At 44.2% G+C, this 26563-nt stretch overlaps 1 protein-coding gene across 9 annotated transcripts in view; it reads left to right on the forward strand.

Annotated features, from left to right (window-relative positions):
• The window catches only part of LOC102458989 (nardilysin-like), a 151222-nt gene extending 128205 nt beyond the window's left edge, over nt 1–23017 (forward strand). For 2 of the 9 annotated variants that reach the window (XM_075935996.1, XM_075936000.1), the window contains 4 exons: nt 5427–5517; nt 6989–7105; nt 10322–10411; nt 12431–13044. In XM_075935996.1, coding sequence (XP_075792111.1) covers nt 5427–5517; nt 6989–7105; nt 10322–10411; nt 12431–12628 — 496 coding nt within the window. In that variant the 3' untranslated portion in view covers nt 12629–13044. Of the gene's footprint in view, nt 1–5426; nt 5518–6988; nt 7106–10321; nt 10412–12430; nt 13045–20518; nt 20722–21537; nt 21660–22140; nt 22284–22881 lie in introns of those variants that run through there. The other 7 variants (XM_075935997.1, XR_012905856.1, XM_075935999.1 and 4 more) reach the window with 7 other exon arrangements.
• The last annotated feature ends 3546 nt before the right edge of the window (nt 23018–26563 follow it).

Here is a 26563-nt window from a genome sequence, read left to right on the forward strand (position 1 = left end):
CCTTTGATACAACCGCATCTGCTCTAATCCCACTGACAGAGACCAGAAACTTCAGGATCTCTACCAAGCATTTATAAACCTCAACTACCCACCCGGAGAAATAAAAAAGCAAATTGAAAGCCAGATGAATATCTAGAAACCATCTACTTCAAGACAGACCCAAGAAAACCAACAATAGAACATCACTTGTCATCACCTACAGCCCCCAACTTAAACCTGTCCAACACATTATCAATAAACTACAGCCTATACTAGAGCAAGATACTAAACTCCAAGAGGCTCTGGGAGACAGACCCATAGTCTCCTATAGACAACCACCTAACCTCAAGATGATTCTTACCAACAACCACAGGACATACCACACTAATACCAACCCTGGTACCTTCCCTTGCAACAAACCCTGTTGCCAGCTTTGTCCACATATTCACTCTGCTGATACCATTATTGGACCTAACCAAGTGAGTTATAAGATCAAGAACACATATTCTTGCGCATCCAGAAATATAATTTATGCTATCATGTGCTGAAAGTGTCCGTCTGCTATGTACATTGGACAAACGTCTCAAACACTTCGCCAAAGGATCAGTACTCACAAAACAGATATTAGACAGAATCACAAAGAAAAAACGTTTTTTTGCCATTTCAACCAGAAAGGACATTGTCTCAACGACTTGATTACCTGCATCCTGCTTCAAAGGCCTTTTAAGAATACACTTGAAAGAGAATGCTCTGAACTGTCATTCATGCTCAAATTCGACACTTTACACTTAGGTTTGAACAAAGACTCTAATTATCTTACCCATTACAAAGATAGCTTCCCCAATTATCACCTCTAATATCATTAGCTCACAGACATTTACCTCCCTCCTCCATCCCCCTTCTGTTCTGAAATTTGATTTGTCCTTTTCATATGTGTTCATTTTTTTTAATTGTATCCTTTGGTATATATGGTTGTGACAATTTTCTTCCACTATTTGATCTGAGGAAGTGGGTCTGGCCCTCGAAAGCTCATCACCTAATAAACCATCTTGTTAGTCTTTATAGTGCTACATAGTCCTGTTTTTTGTTTCATACCTTAGGTATGTACACTCCACAATACTGACATAGACGATATGTACCATACCAATGGCACCGAGACTTTTCATACCCTAGATACCAACAACGGGATTTTGATCAACCCAGACCGAGGAAATGACTGCAGAAGTGACGATCTCAGAATAACCGTAACCCAAGCCAGCAGTAAAGCAAACAGCAGGTTTGACTTCCAGGTCGAGGATTTGCAAGACCGCCCCTTGCTGGGTCACTACGATCAATCTACTGCAATCTTCCATCATCAGCTGAGACAATTTTACCACCGCTGGGCTGCCATCACATCAGATCACTGGATCCTAGAGATTATGCCATCAGGCTACACCATACCCTTCATAACACTACCCCACACCTCCACACCATCCCCGTCCCTCTTCAGGGAATCTTCTCTCAAGGATCTACTCAAAAAGGAGGTCCTCCACCTCTTAGACATCAGAGCAGTAGAGAAGGTGCCAGAAGAGTTCAAGAGCAGGGGCTTCTATTCCCACTACTTTCTCACAGCGAAAAAGAGTGGAGACCTATTCTAGACCTTTTCAGTTTGAACCAATACCTATTGAAGCAACGATTCAAGTTGGTGACCCTAGCATCCGTTATCCCAGCATTAGAACAGGGGGACTGGTTCATGGCCCTTGACCTACAAGACGCCTACTTTCATATTACCATACATCCAGTGCACAAACGATTTCTATGCTTTGTGGTTGGATCGGAGCATTATCAGTACCGTGTCCTACCTTTCGGCCTGTCATTGGTGCCCAGAGTATTTTCAAAGACACTTGCTGTTGTAGCAGCATATCTACATCAGCAACAGATTATGATTTTTCCCTGCCTAGACAACTGTCTAATAAAAGGGCCAACAGATGTGGACACTCTCCATATGATATCCATAAGCAGACAGATGTTTTACCTCTTGGGCCTACAAAAACCTTCGAGTTCATTGGAGCCCATCTAGACTCCACCATAGCAAGAGTGTACCTACCACTGCAATGATTCTGAGCAATCCAAGACCTCATATTTACTCTCACAAACAGCCCCAGAGCATCAATACTTATCTGTCTTCAGCTCATGGGTCATATGGCAGCTACAACTTATGCGGTTGCTCATGCGAGGCTTAATTTTCGCTGCCTTCCACTCTGGCTTGCCTTCATTTACACCCACCGGAAGCGGGATGTACACAGGAAAGTGTCCCTATCTACTGACGTTATAGCGTCTTTGAAGTGGTGGACTGAGCAAAACAACTTACTTGCAGGAGTCCCATTCCATTGGGATCAACCTACCACACAGATTACTACCAATGACTCCCTCATGGGATGGGAAGTTCATATGGGAGATGTGTCCATTCAAGGTCTGTGGACGACTAAGGAGTCTACTTTGCATAGCAGTTTATTGGAACTCAGGGCAGTTGCAAACGAATGCATGCATTTTCTGCCTTATATCCGAGGTACCACAGGAAGGCTACTTACCAATATTGTCTTCACAATGTATTATATAAATCAACAAGTGGGGGGTGCCTGTTCTCGCTCCCTGTGAGCCAAGGCGATTCAACTATGGAACTGGTGCATTCGCAGTGTGATTACCCTGACAGCTTCCTACTTACCGGGGTCAACAACGTGTTAGCGGACTAGCTCGGCAGACATTTTTACCCCAGACCACGAATGGGAGCTTCATCGGCATATCCTCCTGCCTATTTTCAATTGCCGGGGTTATCCACACATAGACCTTTTCACCTCATACAATAATACAAAATGCCAGCAATATTGTTCCAAGGCCGGCATAGGTCATGGATTTCTAGGGAATGCTCTTCTCTTCCATTGGAGGGGCCCCCTCTTCTACGCCTGTCCTCCAATAGCACTCATTCCAAGAGTTCTCGAGAAAATCTACAGAGATGGTACAACAGTGATTTTCATAGCCCCATTCTGGGCATAACAATCGTAGTTCCCCTATCTGTATCAGCTGTCTCCTCAACCACCTTTTCACCTTTCCATGTATCCTGATCTCCTTATCCAGAACAATGAGACTCTAACTAATCCTCAACCCTATATGCTACGGTTGATAGCCTGGCTCATTGTTTGTTCCAAGAAGGTGAACTCCACTGTTCAGACAAAGTGAGAAATGTCTTATTGCATAGTAGGAAGCAATCCACTCGATCTACTTACGTTCAAAAGTGGCACAGATTCCTATCTTGGTGCACTGCTGAAAGACTGGATCCATGTATGGTGCCTTTACATGTAATTTTAGACTTCATCCTACAATTAAAAGAAACAGGGTTAGCCCTAGCGTCTTTGAAAGTACATCCTACAGACAACCACCTAACCTCAGGAAGATTCTTACCAACAACCACAGGACATACCACATTAATACCAACCCTGGAACTTTCCCTTGCAACAAACCCCGTTGCCAACTTTGTCCACATATTTACTTTGGTGACACCATCACTGGACCTAACCATATCAATTATATGATCAAGGACTCACATTCCTGTTTGTCCAGAAATATAATTTATGCCGTCATGTGTCAACAGTATCCTTCTGCTATGTATATTGGACAGACTTCTCAGACATTTCGCCAAAAAATTAATGACCACAAATCAGACATCTTTACAAGGAAAAACCTGTCAGTTTGCATTTCAACTTACCTGGATATAGTCTTAATGACTTTACTACATGCATCTTACTTCAAAGAGACCTTAACACCAGATTACAGAGAAAAACTTCAGAACTTTCATTCATGCTTAAATTTGACACTTTACAAATGGGCCTTACCAAAGATGCTAATTACCTGACACATTACAAAGACAGCATCCCCACTTATCACCCCTGATTAGCCACTCATTGACTTATAAACAGCTATTCTCTCCCTCCCTCTCTCTTGCCCCACCTTCTGTTCTAAATCTGATTTGTCCATTTAATAACGTGTTCACTTACTTCATTGTATTCCTTTGGTATATATGGTCATGACAATTCTCTTTCAGAATATGATCTGAGGAAGTGTGTCTGGCCCACGAAAGCTCATCTATTAAACCATCTTGTTAGTCTTTAAGTGCTACATAGTTTTTCCTTTTGTTTCCACGGCTAAGTTAATGGTTCTTCGGTATTTGCACACCCTACCACCAGGAGATTCCTTAAAGGCCTCTTCAATCTATATCCTTTACATAGGCTACCACCACCTGCACTGAACTTAGAGCTGGTTCTCAACACTCTAACCCATACCCTCTTCCAGCCAATAGCAACAGTTCCACTCTCAGTGATCATACTCAGAGTTACATTTCTGCTAGTCATCACCTCCGCCCGAGTTGGAGAAATAGCAGCCCTAATGTCAGTGCCACCATACACCATCTTCTGCAAGGACAAAGTCATGCTGTGTCCAGACCCATTCTTCATCCCAAACCTTTGCTCAGATTTCCACATTAACGAGCGAATCGTACTTCCATCTTTCTACCCCAAGCCACATACGAGAGGTCGTGAGGCCCTGCTTCATTGACTAGACTTGCATAGATCACTTCTATTTAGAGAGAACTTGAACCTTTCGCAAAATAGACTGCCTACTAATTTCAGTAGTGGAACGCTGCAGAGGCCAACCCCTCTCATCACGACGATTGATATTTGCATTAAAAAGTGTTATGCTATATGGAATAAACCACTGCCAGAGACACTTAGAGCTCATTCTACAAGAGCTGTAGCAACCTCTGCGGCCTTCCTGCATGGAATTCCTCTTAAAGACATTTGTCGAACGGCCACATGGTCCATCAATGATACCTTCATGAAACATTATGCAATGTCTCATCAGTTATCTACTGACACTATGGTAGCATCTGCAGTACTCTCGACTGTGAATAAGCAGTGACTCTGTTATCCGCCTTCCTTATACTCGGGTATAAGGAGTATACACAGTCACCAACAGCGGAGCACCCATGGGGACACTACTCGAAGAAGAAGAGGAAGTTATTCACATTAGTTCAGTAACAACGGATCTTTGAGATGTGTGTTCCCATGGATGCTCCACTATCCACCCTCCTCCCCGCCTCGGAGCTCTTATTATATCTCACAGATACTGGGGCAGACTCGAGGAACTGGTGGGAGCTGGACTGTGCGAGAGATCGAAAGGTGCGAACAGCACAAGGCGCATGCCGCTCATGTCCGTCTGGCTGACCATTGCTCATGAAAACTGATCTGCGGTGCCGGGACGACCCGACACCAACAGTAGAGCACTCATGGGGACACACATCTCGAAGAACCATTGTTACTGCGCCAACGTGAGTAACTTCCTTTTTTCCCCACTTATTTATGAAGTGCTACCAATGTTACTCATATGGTTTCTAACATTTTCCTTATTCCTTTCAGCTCTGAATTAGTTGACAAGAAAATAGAAGAATTTCTTTTGTACTTTGAGGGAAAAATGAGGGTTTTAACTGAAAAAGCATTCAGGACTCAGGTAAAAGTGAAAAACTCCTAAACACAGCCTCATAAGACTGGTTCTGCTCTTTCTGATATTAAAACAGAACATACAACCTCTTTGGAGAGTGAGAAAGTGGAAGTGATCAGATACTCATGCTGGATTTACTCCTTGGTCATGCTTCCTAGCGTTGGCTGCAGTGCACAGTAGCATTTTTTTAAATGGGCACTGAACTCAGTACAGATCACTTGGATTTTTTTTTCCTTTTTTGGTATTGTAGTCTTCCCCTCCTGGGATGGGACTCTTCTTTTTCTTGAAGACTCGAGCTGAACTCAGGGGACACATGCAGACCTTGGGCTCTAGGACTATTAGTAATTCAGTGCTCAGAATGAATATCCCAGCTTTAGTGGCTGACATTTGCAATCAACACAAATTCAACCTTTGCTGTGTATCATACAATACACAGCAGCCTGAGTTAGGGTTGCCAGATGGTTTCAACAAAAATACCGACCCCCCCCGCCCCGCCCAAAAAAAACACTGGGGAAAAAATTCTGTTGGGGGGGAAAAAGGGAGGAAGGGGACCAAAGTTGTTGAGCCAAAAAAAAAAAGGACCCTAACAGTTATTGATATGATAGAGTTATGATAGGAGTTACTATAGAGAACTTTCTGGGTGTCTGGCTGGTGAGTCTTGCCCACATGCTCAGGGTTTAGCTGATCGCCATATTTGGGGTCGGGAAGGAATTTTCCTCCAGGGTAGATTGGCAGAGGCCCTGGAGGTTTTTCGCCTTCCTCTGTAGCATGGGGTACAGATCACAGCTGGAGGATTCTCTGCATCTTGGGGTCTTCAAAGTATTTGAAGGCTTCAATATCTGAGATATAGGTGAGAGGATTATTCTAAGAGGGGGTGGGTGAGATTCTGTGGCCTGCATTGTTCAGGGGGTCAGACTAGATGATCATAATGGTCCCTTCTGACCTTAAAGTCTATGAGTTTATGAGTTATTAAGCAACAATAAATAAATAAATAAATGAAATAAAATTAAACAGCATGGCTCCTTTAATTGCGTGCAGAGTCAGAATAGGGATAGGAAGAGAAGAGGTTGAGCACTAAGACTCAGGGAAGGCATTGCTTCCCCTTGCTCAGTCTTTAGATTTTTTGCCGGCAGCCATCTTGTTTTCTTGGTCGATCCGGAAGGGAGCTTCCGTGTGGAACTAAGTAAGCAGGAGGGCCTGGGCCCAGTTGCTGAGTGTGTAATAGGGTTACCAGGTGTCCGGTATTTTCGCCTCCTGACAGGGAAAAAAAATAGATAATACCGGACATTTTAGGTGTCTGGTATTTTCTGAATTTTTTTGAACCAGACAGGAGGTGAAAATACCAGACGGTATGTGTCAATACCAGACACCTGGCAACCCTAGCCTGAGCTAGTTGAAACTTTTGATGCAGAACCCCTCCCTTTTCCCAGTTTGGGGGGCTTACATGTAAGAGTAATGAATAATCAGTGTGTTTTCACAGGTCAGTGCTCTAATACATATTAAAGAATGTGCAGATTCCTATCTTGGAGAAGAGGTGGATAGAAACTGGAATGAAGTAATGACTCAGCAGTATCTTTTTGACAGACTTGCCCATGAGGTAGCGAATGAAACTTAAAACTCAGCCAATGTTATTGTCTTACTGTGTCTCCCTAGATACTTATATATGAAATACAGAATGAAGTTTTGGCTCAATTAAAGTTAATGGCTGACTCTCATTGACTTTACTAGGGCCAGGGTTATACCAATAGTGAATATTGCTTCTTGAATGAAAGGTGTAACATCTTGTGAACACTTTGGCACTAGTTTATAGTAACCCAGTATTAGGGATTAATATTGAGCCCTAGAGGGTGGAATCAGTTCTTCAAAGTTTGAATGAATTGTGTCTTAAATGTGTCAAGATGAATAGTACAGGTTGAACACTCTAGTCCGGCATTCTCTGGTCTGGCAACATTCGTGGTCTGGCATGATTTTAGTTAGCTGGATGTCCACTTTTCATGGGTGTGGCCAAGTTTCCCACAGTCCCACAAAGTTTGTTTAACAGTCCTAGTGGCTCTCAGTGTTCTGTGCTGTTATTTAGCTCAAATTTACCCTTAAATGTCTTTAAGAGCCCAGTAAGCAGTGAAAATGTTGGTAATGCTGCTAGATAGTATTGACCTTCGATGGTTCGGCACTGGTCAGGTCCCAAGGATGCTGAACTAAAGAAGTTCAACCTGTAGTTATAACTCAAACCATATTTTCAAAATTCATAGAATCTTGTTGCAATTCCACTTCATAAGCAACAGCAAGTGTTTCTGTCATTAACTCTTATTTTCGGTACTTACATTTTGCTGTCACTATAGGTTCTTCTTTGAGTCATGTCCCTGTGGGTGTTCCACTGTTGGTGTCGGTCTCGTCCTGGCACCACGGACCAGAGATTTTTACAGCAGTGTCCAGTCAGGCTGCGTAAGAGGGTATGTCTACACTACCACCCTAGTTCGAACTAGGGTGGTTAATGTAGGCAACCGAGGTTGCAAATGAAGCCCGGGCTTCATTTGCATCTTACCGGGCGCCGCCATTTTTAAAGCCCCGATAGTTCGGACTCCGTGCCCGCGGCTACACGCGGCATGGAGTAGGTAGTTCGGATTAGGCTTTCTAATCCGAACTACCGGTACACCTCGTTCCGGGGTTTACCGGGGTTGCCAACAAAGGGCTTTGATGTCGGCAGGGGAGCGTCCAGACTAGCGCGCTGAGCGGACAAACAGCTGATCAGCTGTTTGTCGGCTCAGCGCGGCAGCCATGTAAATGTAAATGAAGCCATGTAAATGTAAATGATTATTTAAATCACGGCTTAATTTACCTTTGCCAAAAAAACAAATCTACATGGCTCCATCGACGGAGCCATGTAGTTTAGACGTACCCCTATTGATAGTCGTAGTAACTCCAGATTAGCCACTTATTGACTTTCATTAAGCTATTTCCTTCTTCCTTCTCTCTTCCTTGCCCCTTACCCCCAACCTTCTGTTCTAATATCTGATTTGTTAGTTTATAATGTGTTACTTTCTTCATTGTATTCCTTTGTTATATATGGTCATGCCAATTCACTTTCAGAATATGATCTGAAGAAGTGGGTCTGCCCCACGAAAGCTCATCACCTAATAAACTATCTTGTTAGTCTTTCAAGTACTACATATTTTTTCCTTTTGTTTTAACAACATTTATTTCTTTCATCACTCCCGAGTTTACCTGGCCACGATCACTGCCTTTCACCCCCGTATAGTTGGATTCTCTATATTTGCGTACCCTATCTCTAAGAGGTTTTGAAAGGGTCTACAGAACCTTCACCTGTACCTGCCTCCTGGGATTTAGAGCTGGTTCTCCACTCGCTTACAAAACCACCCTTCAAGCCAATGGCAACTTCATCACTTACCTTTTTCACCATGAAAATGCTGTTCCTTTTGGCAATCACATCTGCAAGGAGGGCTAGTGAACTCGCGGCTCTCATGTCTTAACCTCCATACATGACCTTTCACAAACATAAACTTATTCTGCAACTCCACCCCTCCTTCCTACCCATAGTTTGTTCTAAATTTCATATCAATGAACCCATAGTTCCCACTTTCTACCCGAAACTGCATCTCTCCAGGGACGAAGCCATATTACACACGCTGGATGTGAGAAGGGCCCTTGCCTTCTACCTAGGATGCAGTCTTTTCGGCTATCATAGGGTATGTCTACATTTGCCCCCTTGTTCGAACTAGGGCGGCAAATGAAGCATACCGAAGTTGCTAATGAAGTGCGGGATATTTAAATATCCCGCGCTTGATTAGCATATTCGCGGCTGGTCGCCATTCTAAAAAGCCAGTAGCCTGAATTAACTCGCCACTTGTAGACGCGGTAGTCCAATCCAAAACCCTTCCCTCGAATTAACTGTTACTCCTCATTGCACAAGTTCGAACTAGGGGGCAAGTGTAGAAATACCCATAGAGACTACTCAGATCTACAGCTGAAAGGTCCAAGGGACAACCACTTTCTTCCCAGCACATATCAAAATTGATAACATCCTGTATTACCACCTGCTACTCACTGCAGAATAGAGCACTACCAATGACTCCCAAAACTCATTCCACCAGAGTAATGGCAACATCAACAGCATTCCTCAGGGGAGCATCACTCCAAGAAATACGTCGAGCAGCCACATGGTCATCTAATCACACGTTCATGAAACACTACGTGATTCCACCATGTTCGACAATGGATACTGCAGTAGCTACCGCAATCCTCTCCACGGCCTGCAACAACTAGACGAAGCCCACCTACCATCTAACTGGGCACTGCTACACAGTCACTAACAGTAGAGCACCCATGGGGACATCATTTGAAGAAGAAAGAGAAGTTATTCACTTTGTGCAGTAACAATGATTCTTCAAGATGTGTGTCCCCATAGGGTGCTCCATACCCACCTTCTTCCCCACTTCTTTGAGCACTAACAACTTGCCAGGAGGGCGTCAAAGAAGAAACAGAGAGGAGTTGGTGCTAACTTCAAAGGTAGGAACACTGTGCTCCTCCCGTGCATGAACAGCTTGACTAGACACTGCTGTAAAAAATCTCAGATCTGTGGTGCTGGGATGAGCCTGACACCAACAGTGGAGCACCCACGGGTGCACACATCTCGAAGAACATTGTTACTGCACAGAGTGAGTAACTTCTCTTTCTGGGATGGAATTGGAGAACAAGGGCAGAAGACTAATCGGTTCAAACTATTGTTCAGCTTTTGGGAATTAGAATATCTGTGTGATATTTGGAAGTTTGGAATGTGTACTCTTGTGTATTTTAGGTTGAAGCACTAAAATCACTGACTAAATCAGAGCTAATTGACTGGTTCCAAGCTCATAGAGGCAAAGAAAGGAAAGCACTCAGTATACATGTGAGTATATTTGGAATAATCAAGATGTTAAATGAGATTGCTTCATACCAGAAATGGTAACATCCATACTAATTTTTAGGACCTCGCAGAATGAACAACCTTCGCCTTTTAAAAAATATTTATATGATAGAATTGAAAATAACATTTCCTATAGTTACTGATATCTAAACTCTTGTTATTGCTTTGAATCCCATATTGGAGGAGAGAAATTAATCTTAAAAGTGTTCCTAGTATGAGGAATAAGTCAAAGCCTGTGGGTATGCCTGCCCTGGAATCAAAGGTGTGACTGTAGCAAGGTCAGACATACTAGAGTTAGTTTAATTCTCAAGCTAGCATAACAGTGAAGCCCTGGTAGGACAAGCTGTGAATATCCATCCTAGAAATCTATTTCAGGGGCTATCCCATGCTGCTGTGGCTTCACTGCTCTTGTTATTTGAGCTAGTTAGATCAAAGTTAGCTCAGATAAGTCTATGCTGCTGCCACAATTGATCTTCTGGAGTTAGATTTAGTGAGTCTAGTTAAGACTCACTAAATCAAACTCAGAGGGTGGCTCCCGCCAGTGGCTGGTACGCCTCCTCTTTCTAGGACTAAGGGAAGCCAATAGGAGTGTTTGCTCCTGCTGGCCTCCTGCCATGGAGATACTGCCTAGCTTGACTTAAGGTAAGCCGACTCCAGCTACATATTACAAGTAGCTGGATTTACATACCTTAAGCTGAGCTACTGGGTCTAGTAGACCTGGCCTACATGTGCTGCACTCATATCCAGAGGTAAAAGTAAAGGGGGGCACCCTGGATTGCTGCTCCAGTAAGAGCTGGCTGTGCTCCAGCAAGAGCTGGCTGGGGCACTCTGCTCTGCTGCAATAGCAGCAGCCAGAGGAGGGAAACAAACAACTTAAAAGGGCTGGCTGGGAGTGTGTGCAATTGAGAGAGGGTGGTGGCATTCCCCATCTGGCCCCAGTGCCCAGCCTGGCCCTGTGGGGGGCAGCATCAGTTCCTGTCTGGCCGGGGGCATGGGGTGCAGCGGGTGGCATCAGCCCTTGTCCAGCCAGGGTTGCCGTGACCAATACTGCCTGTGGTGGCCCAGCCCCAGCCTCGCTTCTGTCATGCATGGGAGTCCGTGGAGCGGCATGGGCCCTTGTCCAGCCAGAGGGAATGTGACTGCAGCAGCCCAACCCTAGCCTTGGGGAAGGTCCCATTGTCTAGCCCTCCCATCAGCTATGGGAGAGGCTGGCAGCGACCCTGCTCCTGCAGAGGTGGCCCGGCCCTAGCTTCGCTTCTGCTATGGGGGGAGGCAGAAGTGGCCTCTGTCTGGCCACAGCTGCAGAAGACCAGTCTTGGCCCAGATCCTGGGGAAGGCCTGACAGTCTGGGATTCCAGGAGAGGAGTTGGCAGCAGCCCCCATTTGGCACAGTGGCCTGCCCTTGGACCTGTTCCTATTGCGTCGGGGATAGCTAGGGAGGCAGAATCGACCCAGCATCCAGCCACAGCTGCCAGACTGCTGCACCTGGTCCCATCCTGGTCCAGCCCCAGGGCCCACCACACACTCTCCCTCCCTCAATTCACTACAACCCCCTGCCTTGAGCCCCCCATACAGCCCAACCCTGACTCCTACATCTCTCCACATCCCCAGCCTGAAGCCTGCACTGACCCATAACCCAAACCTCTGCCCCGAGCCCCCCACACTCCACCTCATATTTAAATTTCTTATTGGTACTGTTGTATCGCAAAACCCTCCCTCTGTCCTGAGGTCCTCCCCAAGGAGGGGTGGGTCATGATAGGACAGTACCTATAAGAAATTTAAGTTCCTTTCACCCCTGGATACCTCTCATTACAGTATATATATATATATATACACTCTTAATTTGATCTCCATTGCTATAGTTATTAAAAGTCCATTAATACAAATTAAAACTTAAATGTTTCGCTAAAACATACCTAAAACGACTCACTCTTAGTCTAGATCTTAAGCATCCAAACTTTTACTGTCTTCTTGGTAACTCTCTGCTCTTTGAATTTTCAGGTAGTTGGCTTTGGTGTACAAGAAGATGACTCAGACATTACAGGTTTTTCAGATGTTCAGCCGTCCTCACTTAGTGAAATAGCTCAGCTTACATTCTTACCTCCTTCCTCCTATATGAAGAATACTGCATACATCAGGGACATTAGAAATTTCACATTAATGCTTAACATCCTTCCTTACCACAAGATATTAAAATAAATTGGTTGTTTTCCCCTGTACTTAAATGTTGTTAAGTCATTTTCATATTGAGAAAACTGAGTAATTTAGCCTCACTTAAATGAAGTTGTATTGTCAGCAGGAATAAATGAGTCCTTCTCTTATTTTAATGAAGATTTGTAGCACTGTACATCCACTGTGCTCTCTTCCACTCCTCAGAAATCTGAAACAAATTTTATTTTTAACAGTTGTTAATGGAAAGTATAACTCCTCTCCCCATTCTGAACAAACTTCAAGTAATTTTCCTCCCATGTTTTTAATTGTGTTCTTTTTGTGTTCAGTCCAACGTATTATGTAAACTAACATTTTATATTTAGACACATTTTATATTTTAGACATACCTATTATGAATAGGTACTTGTACGAGCCTTAAAGACATTACAGCTGTTTCAGATGTTCAGCAGTCCTCTCTTAGTGATCCTTAAAGAAATACTGTGCCAATCAACATATCTCTATACTTAAAACTTGTCTTCAGATAGTTTTTAGCCAGTGGACCCGCCTCACAGCCCAAAATTACCACCATCCACTCCTTCACTAGCCATGCTCCCAACATACCCTTGCACAAGTGACTACACAGGAGGGCAGCATAAGACCATTTGTGCTGCTGAAGGAAAAACCTTGAGGCATTTTGGCCTTCATTATTCTACAAGAGCAATATAAAGGGACTGTAATGGCATCTTATGAGGTAACTTTTACCCGTGCAATGGGATTGCAAAGCAGGAGTAACATCCTACAGATAAGAATGGTAGAATATTACATCCACTTTGCATAGGGATGACTACACAGTGTGCAACAGTGCAAGGCAGCAAAGAAATAGGCCCTAAATATTTAAATCCTGGTTACAGCTTTATTTTCTAGTTTAGTAGTGATAGAATTACTTATCTGATTTCATGCCATCTGTGGGATTAGCAAAATGAGACTAATAACAGCAAATATGACAAATTAATGATGCAGAAGTAATGTTCAGACAATTCAGGAGGTCAGGCTGTTAAAGGCATGGGACATAGGACAGTCATTGCTAACAGCTAATAGACTGTGAATGTTAGCTCTAATGCAGATTGTCATCCAATTGTGTCACAGTATAGTTGACTACAACAATATTCACACTCCACCTAGCATTTTTATGGTCAGAAACTCATACCATCAAAACTAGTCACTTTTACATATACAGGCAGTCCCTGGGTTACGTACAAGATAGGGACTGTAGGTTTGTTCTTAAGTTGAATTTGTATGTAAGTCGGAACTGGTACATATTGTAGGGGAAACTCTAGCCAAACATTTCTCCAGAGCTCAGTTTTATTTTCCCACACCTCACTTCCCTCAGTCCTTTATTCTCAAGCTGAGGTGTCTGCTGAGAAAAGCCGCTCCGCGTCTCCCTGGTCTGCTGGGGGGAGGGGGGCTCTAGCTTCGCATCTCCCTGGTCTGCTGGAGGGAAGCAGCTAGTGCAGGGTTGCCTCACCCCGTTTGTAAGTAGGGATCCGATGTAAGTCGGATCCATGTAACCCGGGGACTGCCTGTATACATTAACCTTTCTCCTGCTGTTCATCTTCTTAGCAAAAGTACTGAACTCACAGATGAAATCAGGTACAGCAGTGTTTAGACCCGAATTAAACCTGCAAATACCAAGAGTTTGAAGAGAGCTCTGGTTTTTCTGAGAAGAATGTATAGGTTCAGGGATTTTTCCCTTAGCTGGCACTAATTGTCTCTTAGGTATTTTCAGGAAGGCCAGAGACAGGATGAGTCGTATAAAATAGACTGTCCACTCATCCCTAAAGGTGTTCCTTCCATTTAGTATAGAGAAGTTATAAATGTAGCTCCACATAAACCTGTGGTCCTTAGACAAGGATGCTGAAGTATTGCTCCAACATGGAGTTAGGGAAAACATTTTAACTTCCTCCTTTCCCTGATCCATGCAGGATCCAGCAATGTAACTGGGTAAACATCACCATTTGTCTTGTCAAATTACCAATTAACCTATCTTCTAACTCAGTATAAATATTGTTGTGTAAATAGCTTTTAAAAGTTACAGTATTTTCAGATTATGTTGCTTACCTACAAATTTAAGGAGGCCTTTCTAAATAGTTGGCTCTGTGTAGCACATAAAGAGAATGCTCTTTCACTGCTGTGTAGAGTGAGTGTGAGTTGATGCATTAAGCCATTTTAAATGTTTTTGTTTCAAATCAAATTTCAACATTCTCCAATTCTTACATGATACTTAAGCTAGCTATTACTCCATTAAGAACCAGGTTTCAGAATATACCTTAGGCTGTAGCCTCTTGATTTATCCTGGCGGATGCTGCCACCAACATGTAATCCAAAATCTTAATCTTTCAGTCACCTTCCCCTTCCTTCTGGAGAAATGAATGGGACTTTTTAATAATTCTTTTTCATATTTAAGTGGCTGGCCAGAGACTACATTCAAACATAATTTCTGTACTAAAAGCAACTGTTCAATTATGCATGCCTACTGTATGAGCAGCTAGTAGAGGAGGGCCCTGATTCTGATTGGGGCTCCTGTGCACTGCAGCAGCAATACAAATAGGAGGTTCTTCTTTGAGTAGTTTCCCCATAGGTGCTCCACTGTTGATGTCGGGCTTATTCCGGTGCTGCAGCTCAGCATTTTGATGAACAGTCATCAACCAGATCACGCATGTGTGGCTTGTGCCTCAGGCCGTTTGTGCCTTTTGATCTTTCTCACGGTCTGGCTCCCACCAGTTCTCTTTGCCACCCATGGTAACAGATGGAACGAGCTTGACCTCCTCACAGATTCCTGTCAGGAGTTAGAAAAAGTTAATTTAGTGTCTTAGGCACAGTTTCTTTGTTAGTTAGTTACTTAATAGTTAGTTAGCAGTTCATTAAAAAAATATATTTTCTTGTATTCCTAGTTAGAGTTAGACTTAGTAGTAAGAATGCCTGGCTCTCTGAGTTTTAAGAAGTGCGTCACTTGTAAAGACGTCATGCCAGCCTCAGACAGCCACGCAGAGTGCATCAAATGCCTTGGTGAGGCGCATACCCAGCAGAAGTGCGCCCATTGTGCCAAACTCACTGTGAGGGCATGACGGGATAGGGGGATGAGGCTTAAAATGATATTATTTGACAAAGCCTTACAACCAGCAGAAATGTTGAAGCCAGCCTCAATCCGGCAGTCTCCTTCATCACAGAAAAGGAGAGCTGCATCACCACTGGCTGTCCCAGCCTGAAAACGGCCATCTCCAGCTCGGTCCCTATCTTCGCATAGAGTGAGTATAACCAGACATCTCTGGCACTACTTTGCCGAGGTAAAAATCGGCTTCAGAGCCAAAATCATGGCAAAAAACCTATTTTGGTGTCATCAACTGCCGTAACTGTCCATTGCTTGGCTGCCGGTGACTGCACCAAACACATTGGTGCCATCACCATCGGTGCCGAAGCACCTACTGGCACCAACATTGGCACCGACTTCCTCGGCACCAGCCGACCAGGCACTGTCTGCAATCGTGCCCAGCGCACTGAGGGTCACATTGCCACTGGCATCAGTGGCGTCAGCACACCCATCACTGACCACATTGGCACCAGCTGCATCCGCACGGTCAGACTCGGCATGGTCACCATCGGCACAGGAGAGCTCGGTGCTGCTTTCATCCCCCACAAGATCAACGGGTCATTTGTCACCTCCATACAGCCCTTCAACACCTCCAATCCTAAAGAAAGCATCTCACAAGTCTGACCCTAAGGCACAATTAATCACGGAGCCTTTATCTTTCTCTCCAGCACCATCTTCTCCACCGCACTCACCATACTTGACCAGAGAAGATAGAGAGAGGGCGTATCAACATGGCAGATACATGTCTAGATATGACCTTTCCCCTTCACCATATTGGGTGTATGCATCATACTCCCCTGCACCTTCACCCTACAGACACAAACGAGTATACTATAGATACGGTCTCTTCTAGACACTCTTCCCCATACAGTCGATACAGCCCAGTTCACCGCTGACTTTATTCGGCACGACTCTGTTCAAAGCCATCATCAACAAAGGGATCACTACATGCAAAGCTGAAACTATCCCAGATCTTGAGTATCTTCAGCTTCCCCTAAACAGGACTATGCTCAACAATTACCACCTGCATCCCCAGGACCCCAGTCCACAACTCAGTATTCAGAACCAGAAGAGACACACCTCTCAGAAATAGATGAACAGCCACCTGATGTCTCTCCAACGGGTCAGTCCTCATCATCTCCTGATGAGGTTGTCGTACCTGGGGACCAGTCTCCACCTGACGATCTCAGGCAATTCCAGGACTTATTCAAGAGAGTCGCTGCAACACAGGACGTTCAGTTATCAGAGGTGCCACAAAAATAACACAGGCTCCTTAAAAATTTGCAGCCCTCCCAAAGCGGCAAAATTGCTATACCAATAGATGAGGCTTTTATGGAGTCGGCGGACAACATATGGCAGACTCCTGCTTCCGTGCCCCCCCCCACTAATAAGAGGGCTGAAAAGAGGTACTTTGTCCCCCCAGAAAGGGGCTGACTTCCTATGTGTACAACCACAACCCAACTTGTTGGCTGTCGATGCCGCTCAGCACCGATCTAAGCTTCCTCAACATAAAACCAGCAATGACAGGGACAACAAGTGCATGGACCTCTTTGGTAGGAAACTCTATTCCTCCGCCACACGCCTTCTCAGAATAGCTAATGCAGCACTTTTGTCTAATCTCAATTTTGACAATTATTCAAAATTATCCGCCCTCATGGAACATCTGCCAGATGCAGAGAGTCCAATACTAAAGTCGATTGTCCAAGAGGGCTCCACTTCTTCTAGGATATCACTACAGATAGCTCTGGACGTGGCCGAAAGAGCAGCTAGAGCCATGGCTACATCTGTGGTAATGAGAAGGACATCATGGCTACAATCTGCCGGAGTTCCTAGGGAGTTACAGTCAAAGGTAGAGGAACTTCCCTTTGACAAATTAAAGCTTTTTGCTGAAAAGACTGATGATGTCAAGGACTCAAGGGCATTCCAGTAAGGACTCAAGGACAACTTTACAGACATTAGGAATGTACACACCTCCCTATCATTGCAAACGCTACACCCCCATACTAAAAAAACAATCCTTCCCGTACCAAAAATACCACCAACCAGGCTTTGACCAGCCCAAAACCAGACAGAAACCACAATGGAAGCATCAACAGAACAACTGCACCACCAATAGTCAGAATGGAAAGCAGCAGGTTTGACTTGTTGGTCGAGGTCCAGCAAAATCTTCCCATCTCTCACTAGTCATCACACGTCGGTCCACTCTTCCATCACCGCCTGAAACCCTTTCAACAGCACTGGAAGGCCATCACCTCGGACTGATGGGTCATCAAGATAATCACCGCAGGGTATACCGTCCCCTTTACCAAACTACCTCCAACTTCCCCAACTTCCCTATCCCTTTTCAGGGACCCCTCTCATGAGAGCCTTCTCAGACAAGAGGTTCAATCCCTCCTCAACCTCAGGGCAATAGAGACCATCCCCAGAGATTTTTGGGGCAGATGATTTTACTCACAATACTTCCTCACCCCCAAAAAGACAGGAGGATGGAGGCCTATCTTAGACTTACGCAGATTGAACCATTATCTTCGCAAGCAAAGATTAAAAATGGTTACTCTGATGACTATAATTCTGGCATTAGACAAAGGAGACTAGTTTGTGGCCCTCAACCTGCAAGACATATTTCTACACAATGATTCACCCAACACACAGGTGCTTCCTTCGTTTTACAGTGGGACTAGAGCATTACCAGTATTGAGTGCTTCCGTTTGGTCTTCTGCACCCAGAGTCTTCTCAAAGACCCTGGCTGTTGTGGCAGCATACCCACACAGACACCACTTCATTGTATTTCCTTACCTGGATGATTACCTTGTCAAAGGCACATTGGAAAAGGAAACACTTTGCATGATTTCTACAACAAAAAAGGTATTTGAGCTTCTAGGCCTGTTACTCAATATACAGAAGTCGACTTTGACACCCACACAAAATATAGTTTATAGGTGCCCAATTGGACGCTGTGGCAGAAAGAGCCTACTTACCCTCCCAGAGGTTCCAAGCCATCCAAGACCTTATTACCACTATCACCCTGAGTCCTACGGTCCCTATTCTCACATGCCTTCAGCTAATGGGTCATATGGCCGCTACAACATATGTAGTTACTCGTGCACACCTACACTTTTGATGCCTACAACACTGAATTGCCACGGTTTACTCCCATCAAAAAGGACAAGTGCACAGGCGGGTATCTCCTCCTCCAAATAGAGAGGAATAGACCTTTTTGCCTCAAGCAGAAACAGGAAATGTCATCAGTACTGCTCCAGAGCAGGCATCGGACATGGATCCCTGGGAGATGCCTTTCTCTGATCCTGGAGGGGACCTCTTCTATACATATTTCCTCCCATTCTTCTCAACTTCAGAGTCCTGGAGAAGATCCGCAAGGACAGAGCCACGGTAATACTCATAGCACCATTCTGGCCATGACAGGCATAGTTTCCCTACCTCTATTGAATGTCTCCTCGACCTCCCTACCATTTTACTCTACATCACTATCTTCTGACTCAGAGGTCAGGAACCCTACTTTCCCCTCGGCCACACATCCTGAAACTGACAGCATGGTTCCTTCTTGGTTCCGCCAAGGAGAATTACTATGTTCACAGTGCGTAAAGGAGGTTCTCTTAAACAGCAGAAACCAATCTACCCGAGTCACTTACCTGCACAAATGGTGTAGATTCTGACATTGGTGTTCTGATTATAATCTAGAACCAACTTCAGCATCCTTGGAAAATATTCTGGACTACACTTTATCTCTTACAGACTCCAGCCTTGCCTTCACATCAGTAAAGGTGCACTTGGCTGCCATTACTGTCTTTCATCAATCTATAAAAGGTCTTTGCACACCCCACTACAAGGAGGTTCTTACAGGGTCTTGCTAACCTATACCCACTACACAGACGACCACTGCCTTTGTGGAACTTGGAAATGGTGTTGAACACTTTAATCCACGCCCCCTTTGAACCTTTCGCTAACTGTTCTTTGCATATGATGTCACTGAAGGTGATTTTTCTATTAGCAATCACTTCTGCCCGCAGCGTAAGCAAGTTGGCAGCCCTAATGGCGACTCCACCATACACCATCTTCAGTAAAGACAGGCATGTTCTACGTCCTCACCCATCCTTCATTCCCAAAATATATTCTGATTTTCACCTTAATGAACCAATCATGCTTCCCATCTTCTACCCAAAACCGCACCAAATGACAGCCGAGGCTAAGTCTCATCTCCTCGATGTGCGCAGAGCGTTAGCATTTTACATAGACAGAACCAAACCCTTTCGTAAATTGGTTCGTTTATTTGTCTCAATTTCTGAGCGTACAAAAGGGAAACCCCTATCATCACAGAGGATTTCCAACCTCGTGGTAGCATGCATTAAGCAGTGTTATACTCTAAGAAACAACCTCTGCCTCAGATCCCAAGAGCACATTCTACCACGGCTATGGCAACATCAACAACATTTCTACATGGGGTTCCCCGTAAAGGTATTTTCAGGTGGCGACACGGTCCACCAACGATACCTTCATGAGACATTATGCAATTTTGCACTCTCAGGCACAAGATACAGCTGTGGCCTCCACAGTCCTATCTACCATATTCAGACCATGAATCCAAGATCCACCTTCTATTAGTCTTGCTACATATTCACCAACAGTGGAGCACCCATGGGGACACTACTCAAAGAAGAAGAGGAAGTTACTCACCTTCGTGCAGTAATGGTGGTTCTTCGAGATGTGTGCCCTGGTGGGTGCTGCACTGCCCACCCTCCTCCCCACTTCAGATTCTCTATTATATCTTCCAGATACCGGGGCGGACTTGAGGAACTGGCGGGAGCTGGACCACGCAAGAGACCAAGAGGCGTGAACAGCCTGAGGCGCAAGCCACACATGTGCGGTCTGGCTGATGACTGCTCATCAAAACTCTGAGCTGCGGTGCCAGCCCAACACCAACAGTGGAGCACCCACGGGGACACACATCTCGAAGAACCATCATTACTGCACAAAAGTGAGTAACTTCTTCATACTGCCAATCTCTTCGTTTGTTACTTAACTCCCACCAGCCCAAGGCAGGTGAACACCAGGCGTGTGTGTCCCTAAGGTAGAACATTGCAAAAACAGGCAGTGCAAAGGTCTATGTGGATTGTAGAGTTGGGGTCTTGATGTACAACTTTTAATTGACATTTTATAGTCTACAGCAGAGGTTTCCATATTTTTTGTTGATCTAATTGCTCCTTTAGTTGCTTTCTAATTATCACCATTGACTCCTGTGTTGTTGTTTTTTGCACTCTTTAGAGTTAATAGTTGAATTGTCTTTGAACTCTCAAAGACAGTTTGGAAGAGAAACAGGGAGACTAATTATTTTGGGTGAAATTCACCCCTCTTGCAGAGAACCCCTCATAAGACATATGCAACACTTAAGTTCTCAAGTAGGATTTTGTGCAAGTCTCTGCACAGGATAAACTTTACCCTGTAATGAGAAGTTTGCAACAATTGATGGCCATGGAGGCACATTCTCCCTATCCAGGAGTGGGCAATAAGCAGCCTGCAGGTCTAATGGGTTTTTCCAAGGTTAATGCTGGGAGAGCTGCCAGAGGTTTTATTTACCTGAGTGTTCACAGGTATGGCCATTTGCACCTCTTGTTGGCACGCACACTATAAGGTATGTTTTCTAACCCTTAATCATTCTCATGACTCTGCTTTGAACCATTTGCAATTTAATCACCATTTTCTTGAACTCTGGACACCAGAATTGGAGACAGTATTCTGGCAGTGGTTGCACCATTCCCAAATACAGAGGTAAAATAACCTCTCTGCTACTCAGGATTCCCCTTGTTATGCATCTGGAGCCTATTTGGCTACGGTACCATACTTGGAGCCGATAAAAACCAGAACACCCTGATGTTTGTCAGAGTCATTGCTTGCCAGGATAAAGTCCTCCATTGTGTAAGTATGACCGACATTCATTGTTCCTAGATACATAGGTTTACATTTAGCTGTATTACAGTGCATAGTTTGTTTGCACCCATTTTACAAAGTAAGCCAGATTGCTCTGTATCAGTGACCTGTTTTTTTCATTATTTACCACTCTGCCATTTTGTTGTTTTGTGTAAACTTTCTTAGAGATGATTTTGTGTTTTCAGGTTAGGTTGTTAGTTTTGATAGTAACTAGTTTTTCTAAAAATATTTCAATATTTCAATATAAAAATAACTGGTTTATCAAAGATGAACCCTACTTGACAATGTTTCTTTAAAAGTAAGATTACCAATATTGTATATTTTTTGTGAATAAAAATGTCCTTTAATAAATTTTGGAACTTAAAATTAATTTGTTACCACACTATTAATATTACATATTGTTGGCTTGTTTGTTACATTAATCTGCTGCCCTCCCACATTTACTTGATTTGTTTTGCAAACTTTTCAGGAGACTCACAAAAAACCCCTCTGGAAATGGAATCGGAATCCTGACCTGATGTTAATTTATCATCATTTGACATTTAGTCATTGGTGTTTAATGGCCACTTCATGTAAAAATCAAGCAGATAAACTTCTCCCAAAAAAACAAAGGTAACTGTAGAGAAAAGACTTAAAGCCAGGTCTTATGACATCTGGCCCAATGATTGGAGTCTCTCTTTACAATGAAACAAAGTTTCCTAATTAATTAGAGACAAATCCTGCCCACATCTCTGTAGCTACTGAGTGCAGGGCTGGATCAAGACCTGTAGAGGCCCTAAGCACTGAAAAGATTATGGTGCTCCCCCATATGTAATTCAAAATAAAAACAATACTGTACTGTAAAATCTCTTTGCTGGTGCCCTAAGCACGTACTTAGTCTGCCTATTGGGTAATTCAGCCCTGATTGAGTGCCTCAGCTAGAGTCAAAGTCTGAATTAGTGATAGGATTTGGGGAGTCCATATAGGACATAAGACCCCATTTCCCTGGCGGGGGAGAGATGGTGGCAGGAGGGGTCCCTTTCTTGCTGTGGTCCAAGACCCCACAAACTCCTAATCCACAACTGTATGTATCTCATCCACTACTATGATATTTATTCTTTTTATAGGGAGGTGGGGACCAAATCTGTACACAGCAAACCTGTGTACATCTTATCATGTGTTTTGTGCCTGACTGCTCTTGGTAAAGTTATGCTGCTTGTGTCTTCTCCAGGTCAGTGGAGTGATGGGACGTCCTATGTTAATTCCACATTTAGCTTTACTATGGCTGAAGGAGCTGTGATGTTGGTTCATGGCACAGGGAAAGAGGCTTGCCCTCAAAGAAAAGTGTGACTCTTCAGATGGGGTTTGTAGGGTATTGAGCAATTTCTCCTAATAAACACAACATCTATTTCAACACTCATTTGCCCTTTTTTTTTAAACTAACTACACTGAGGCTGTAATTTCCATCTTGAGGAAACATATCTGCACAAGTTCTGATAGAACTTACAGGCTAGTGTGGCCACAGCAACCCCAAGTATGATTCTGTCAAACTCTAGCCATGGACTTTGCATGCCTGGTCCCTCCCTTCTGTGACTTTAGCTCACTCAGTTGATCAGAACAGATCAGAGTGAATATGTTTCCTCAAGCTGGGAAGTATAGCATCTCACTTGACGTGTAGATGTACCCTATGTAAATGGATCCAAACCACTTTAGCTGGAAAGCTGAACAAGAAACAGATCCAAAATACTGGTAAGGAAAAACTGGAATTTTTTTTATGGCACCATTTCTATCTAAAACTGTAAATTACCACCCCCAGTTCTCTGTCAGCACGTGGTTCTAACATCTCTCCAGCATATGTGAGATCATTCAAGCCCCGTTGGAGAGATTTGGTTCTGCTGCATGCCGACAGTCTCTGACAGTGCTCCTGTAGACTAGACACTAACACTTAGGTTAGCCTCTGGGTAGCTCATGGATTCCTAGAACTGGAACATTAGGATAAGAAGCAACAGGTTTACATTGCAGCAAGGGAGATTAGGTTGGACTCTAGGAAAAAGTTCCTAACTGTCAGGGTGGTTAAACACTGGAATAAATTGCCTAGGGAGGTTGTGGAATCTCTATCTGGTGATATTTAAGATAAGGTTAGATAGACATCTATCGGGGATGATCTAGATAGTGCTTGGTCCTACCATTAGGGCAGGGGACTGCACTTGATGACCTCTCATGTACCCTTCTAATTCTATGATTCTAGTTAAGAGCTAGTTGAACAAGGCTTCTTCTCTCAGTGAAAACATTCAATTTAAAAAAAATTCAAAACCAAAATATCAATTTCCGGGCATCCTGTGTTTTAATAAAAATAAAAATTTCCATGGAGTGCAGATACCATTAGTGGAAAAAAATTGTTTAGTCAAAACCTAATTTTCTGTTACAAATGTATATGGAAAAATCTTTGATTATCCCTAGTTTTTGTGCATTATTGACTTTAACCTTGCACTATTTGTGGGATTTTTTCCTCCCGATTGAATCTGTCATGTATTAGTCGAACTTGGCAGAGAAGTAATGCTTTTAGAATTCACGAATAGCAGTGATTATTACAGATTTTGCTCCAGACTAGGCATGTAATGTGGAAAATCATAAGATATGATCCAAGATTGCCAGATAGTGTAACAGTTATTTTTGAAGTTTGATTCTTCACCTAAGATGTTTTCGTCTAGAGATTTAAGACAGCGCTACCCTCAGTTGGCTGCACATGTGGGAGGCCAGCATGCATCACTCGTAATGGTTACTGCACGTGCACAGCCACCTGACCCCTCAGTTCCTTCTCTGCCACCATTGGCCATAGTTAGAACCTGCAGTTGCCCTGCACACTTTTTGGAAAATATTCAAATTTATAGGATAACTAGTTCAATAATTAGTTATTTAGTGCTTACAGTTAAATAGTTAGTGTTACAATTGTTTTAAAAGAGAGTTCTTAAATAGTTCGAGAACCGTTTTTCTTTTTTAATGTGGTCTAGGGACATGCCTGGTTCACCAGGCTTTAAGCAGTGTCTGACATGTAGATTGTCGATACCCATATCCGACAGCCACTCTCAGGGTGTGCGGTGGCAAGGGCTGGGTCACTCAACAGACAAGTGCCCTCAGTACAAGAAATTGACTGTGAGAACCAGAAAGACTAGAGAACTTCATCCATTGCAAGCTTTGAGAAGTCAGATCTTTCAGGGGTGAGACCCTCAGATAATATGGCTGATCAAGGCAAAAAGCGCTTTCATTCATCCACTAGGGGCGAGTCTCCTGAGAAAAAGTGCTCACATTTGAAGAAATCAACCTCGGCACCGGCGGCACACAAAGGCACCAGATATCAAGGTTCTGGGTACGTCCAGCACCGAGACTACCTGAGGGGCAAAAGACCAAACACAATCTAGCTCTAAGACCTCAGCACATTTCAAGCTGAAGTCAACTTGGTCAGCTCCAAAAAAATCATCCAGGGTACCGACAGACCAGTGCTCAGCAGCAGCACTGAGCGCAATACTTCCACCAACTGCACCTTCAGTGCAGAGTAAGTGGTTAGCACTGCCTCCGCAGACCAAGCATTTCACACAGGCTCAAGCCAAGCATGTGGCACCAGCGGTGCTGAGCAAAAGGTCGGCTCAGTCAGTCAAGCCCATGCCACAAATGGCACTGGGGCTGACACTGAGTCCCAATATCCAGAACCTTCACCTACAAGCATGGCTCATCACTGGCTGACTCCTCTTGAATCAAGGTGTTTGGATGTCATACAAGAGATCCTCTTAAATTCTCAGAGGCCATCTACAAGATATACATTCATAATTGGCACAGATTCCTTTTCTGGTGAGAGTCATATAATTTCTCGCCTTTGATAGCAGGTCTTCCGGAAATTTTACAATATCTGTTATCTCTCAAGCAGTCAGGGCTCTCCCTCAGCTCTATAAAGGTATGTCTACACAGCAAAGTTATTTCAAAATAACAGCCGTTATTTCAAAATAACTTTCCTAGCATCTACACAGCCAAACCGCTATTTTGAAATGAATTCGAAATAGCAGAGCGCTTATTTCGAATTTGGTAAACCTCATTCCACAAGGAAAAACACCCAATTTGAAATAGCTATTTCGAAATAAGTAATGTGTAGACACTTATATCGAAATAGGGGGCCTCCAGCCTTCCCAGGGTGCCTTGGTGGCCACTCCGGCCTCAACTAAGAACACTCCTCTCCCTCCCATACCCCCAGAGCCCTTAAAGGGGTTGACTCTGGCCACAGTGCCTGTGCCAGCTCCAAGCCTGCCAGCCCAGAGCCAGCAGTCACTGCTCCTAACTCAGGGTATGTCTACACTAGCCCCCTAGTTCGAACTAGGGAGGATAATATAGGCATTCGAAGTTGCAAATGAAGCCTGGGATATAAATATCCCGGGCTTCATTTGCATCTTCCCGGGCACCGCCATTTTTAAATGTCCCTTAGTCCGAACTCTGTGCCCGTGGCTACACACGGCACAGAGTAGGTAGTTCGAATTGGGGGGTTAGGGAGGGGTAAGTGGAAGGATGTGAGGGAGGAATGAGGCAGAAGGTCCCAGTGGGGCAGACTAGGGAGGCTCTTAGTGCACCTCAAGATGGAAGTTCTCCCGCAGGGCCTCCTGGATACTGACAGCTCCCCGATGGACCTCCCAGATGGCAGTCTGCAGCAAGTGCAGCCAGGCTCGCAGCAACGTGTCCACGAGAAACACCAGAGTGCCCAGGGCAGCTCTGGCTCCATGTTGCAGAGTGTTGTGGTGTCCCGAGTGAGGGCAACCAGAGCATGCAGAGATAAAATGCTTTGCTGTCCCTCATCGAGGTAGGCAAGCAAGCAGAGAAAGCTGAGAACCGACTGTCTGGGGGGGGAGGGGAGGGTTTCCCTTTAAGCACAG

This window comes from Pelodiscus sinensis, chromosome 9 (assembly GCF_049634645.1).
Source record: "Pelodiscus sinensis isolate JC-2024 chromosome 9, ASM4963464v1, whole genome shotgun sequence".
In the NCBI taxonomy this organism is placed as follows: domain Eukaryota; kingdom Metazoa; phylum Chordata; order Testudines; family Trionychidae; genus Pelodiscus; species Pelodiscus sinensis.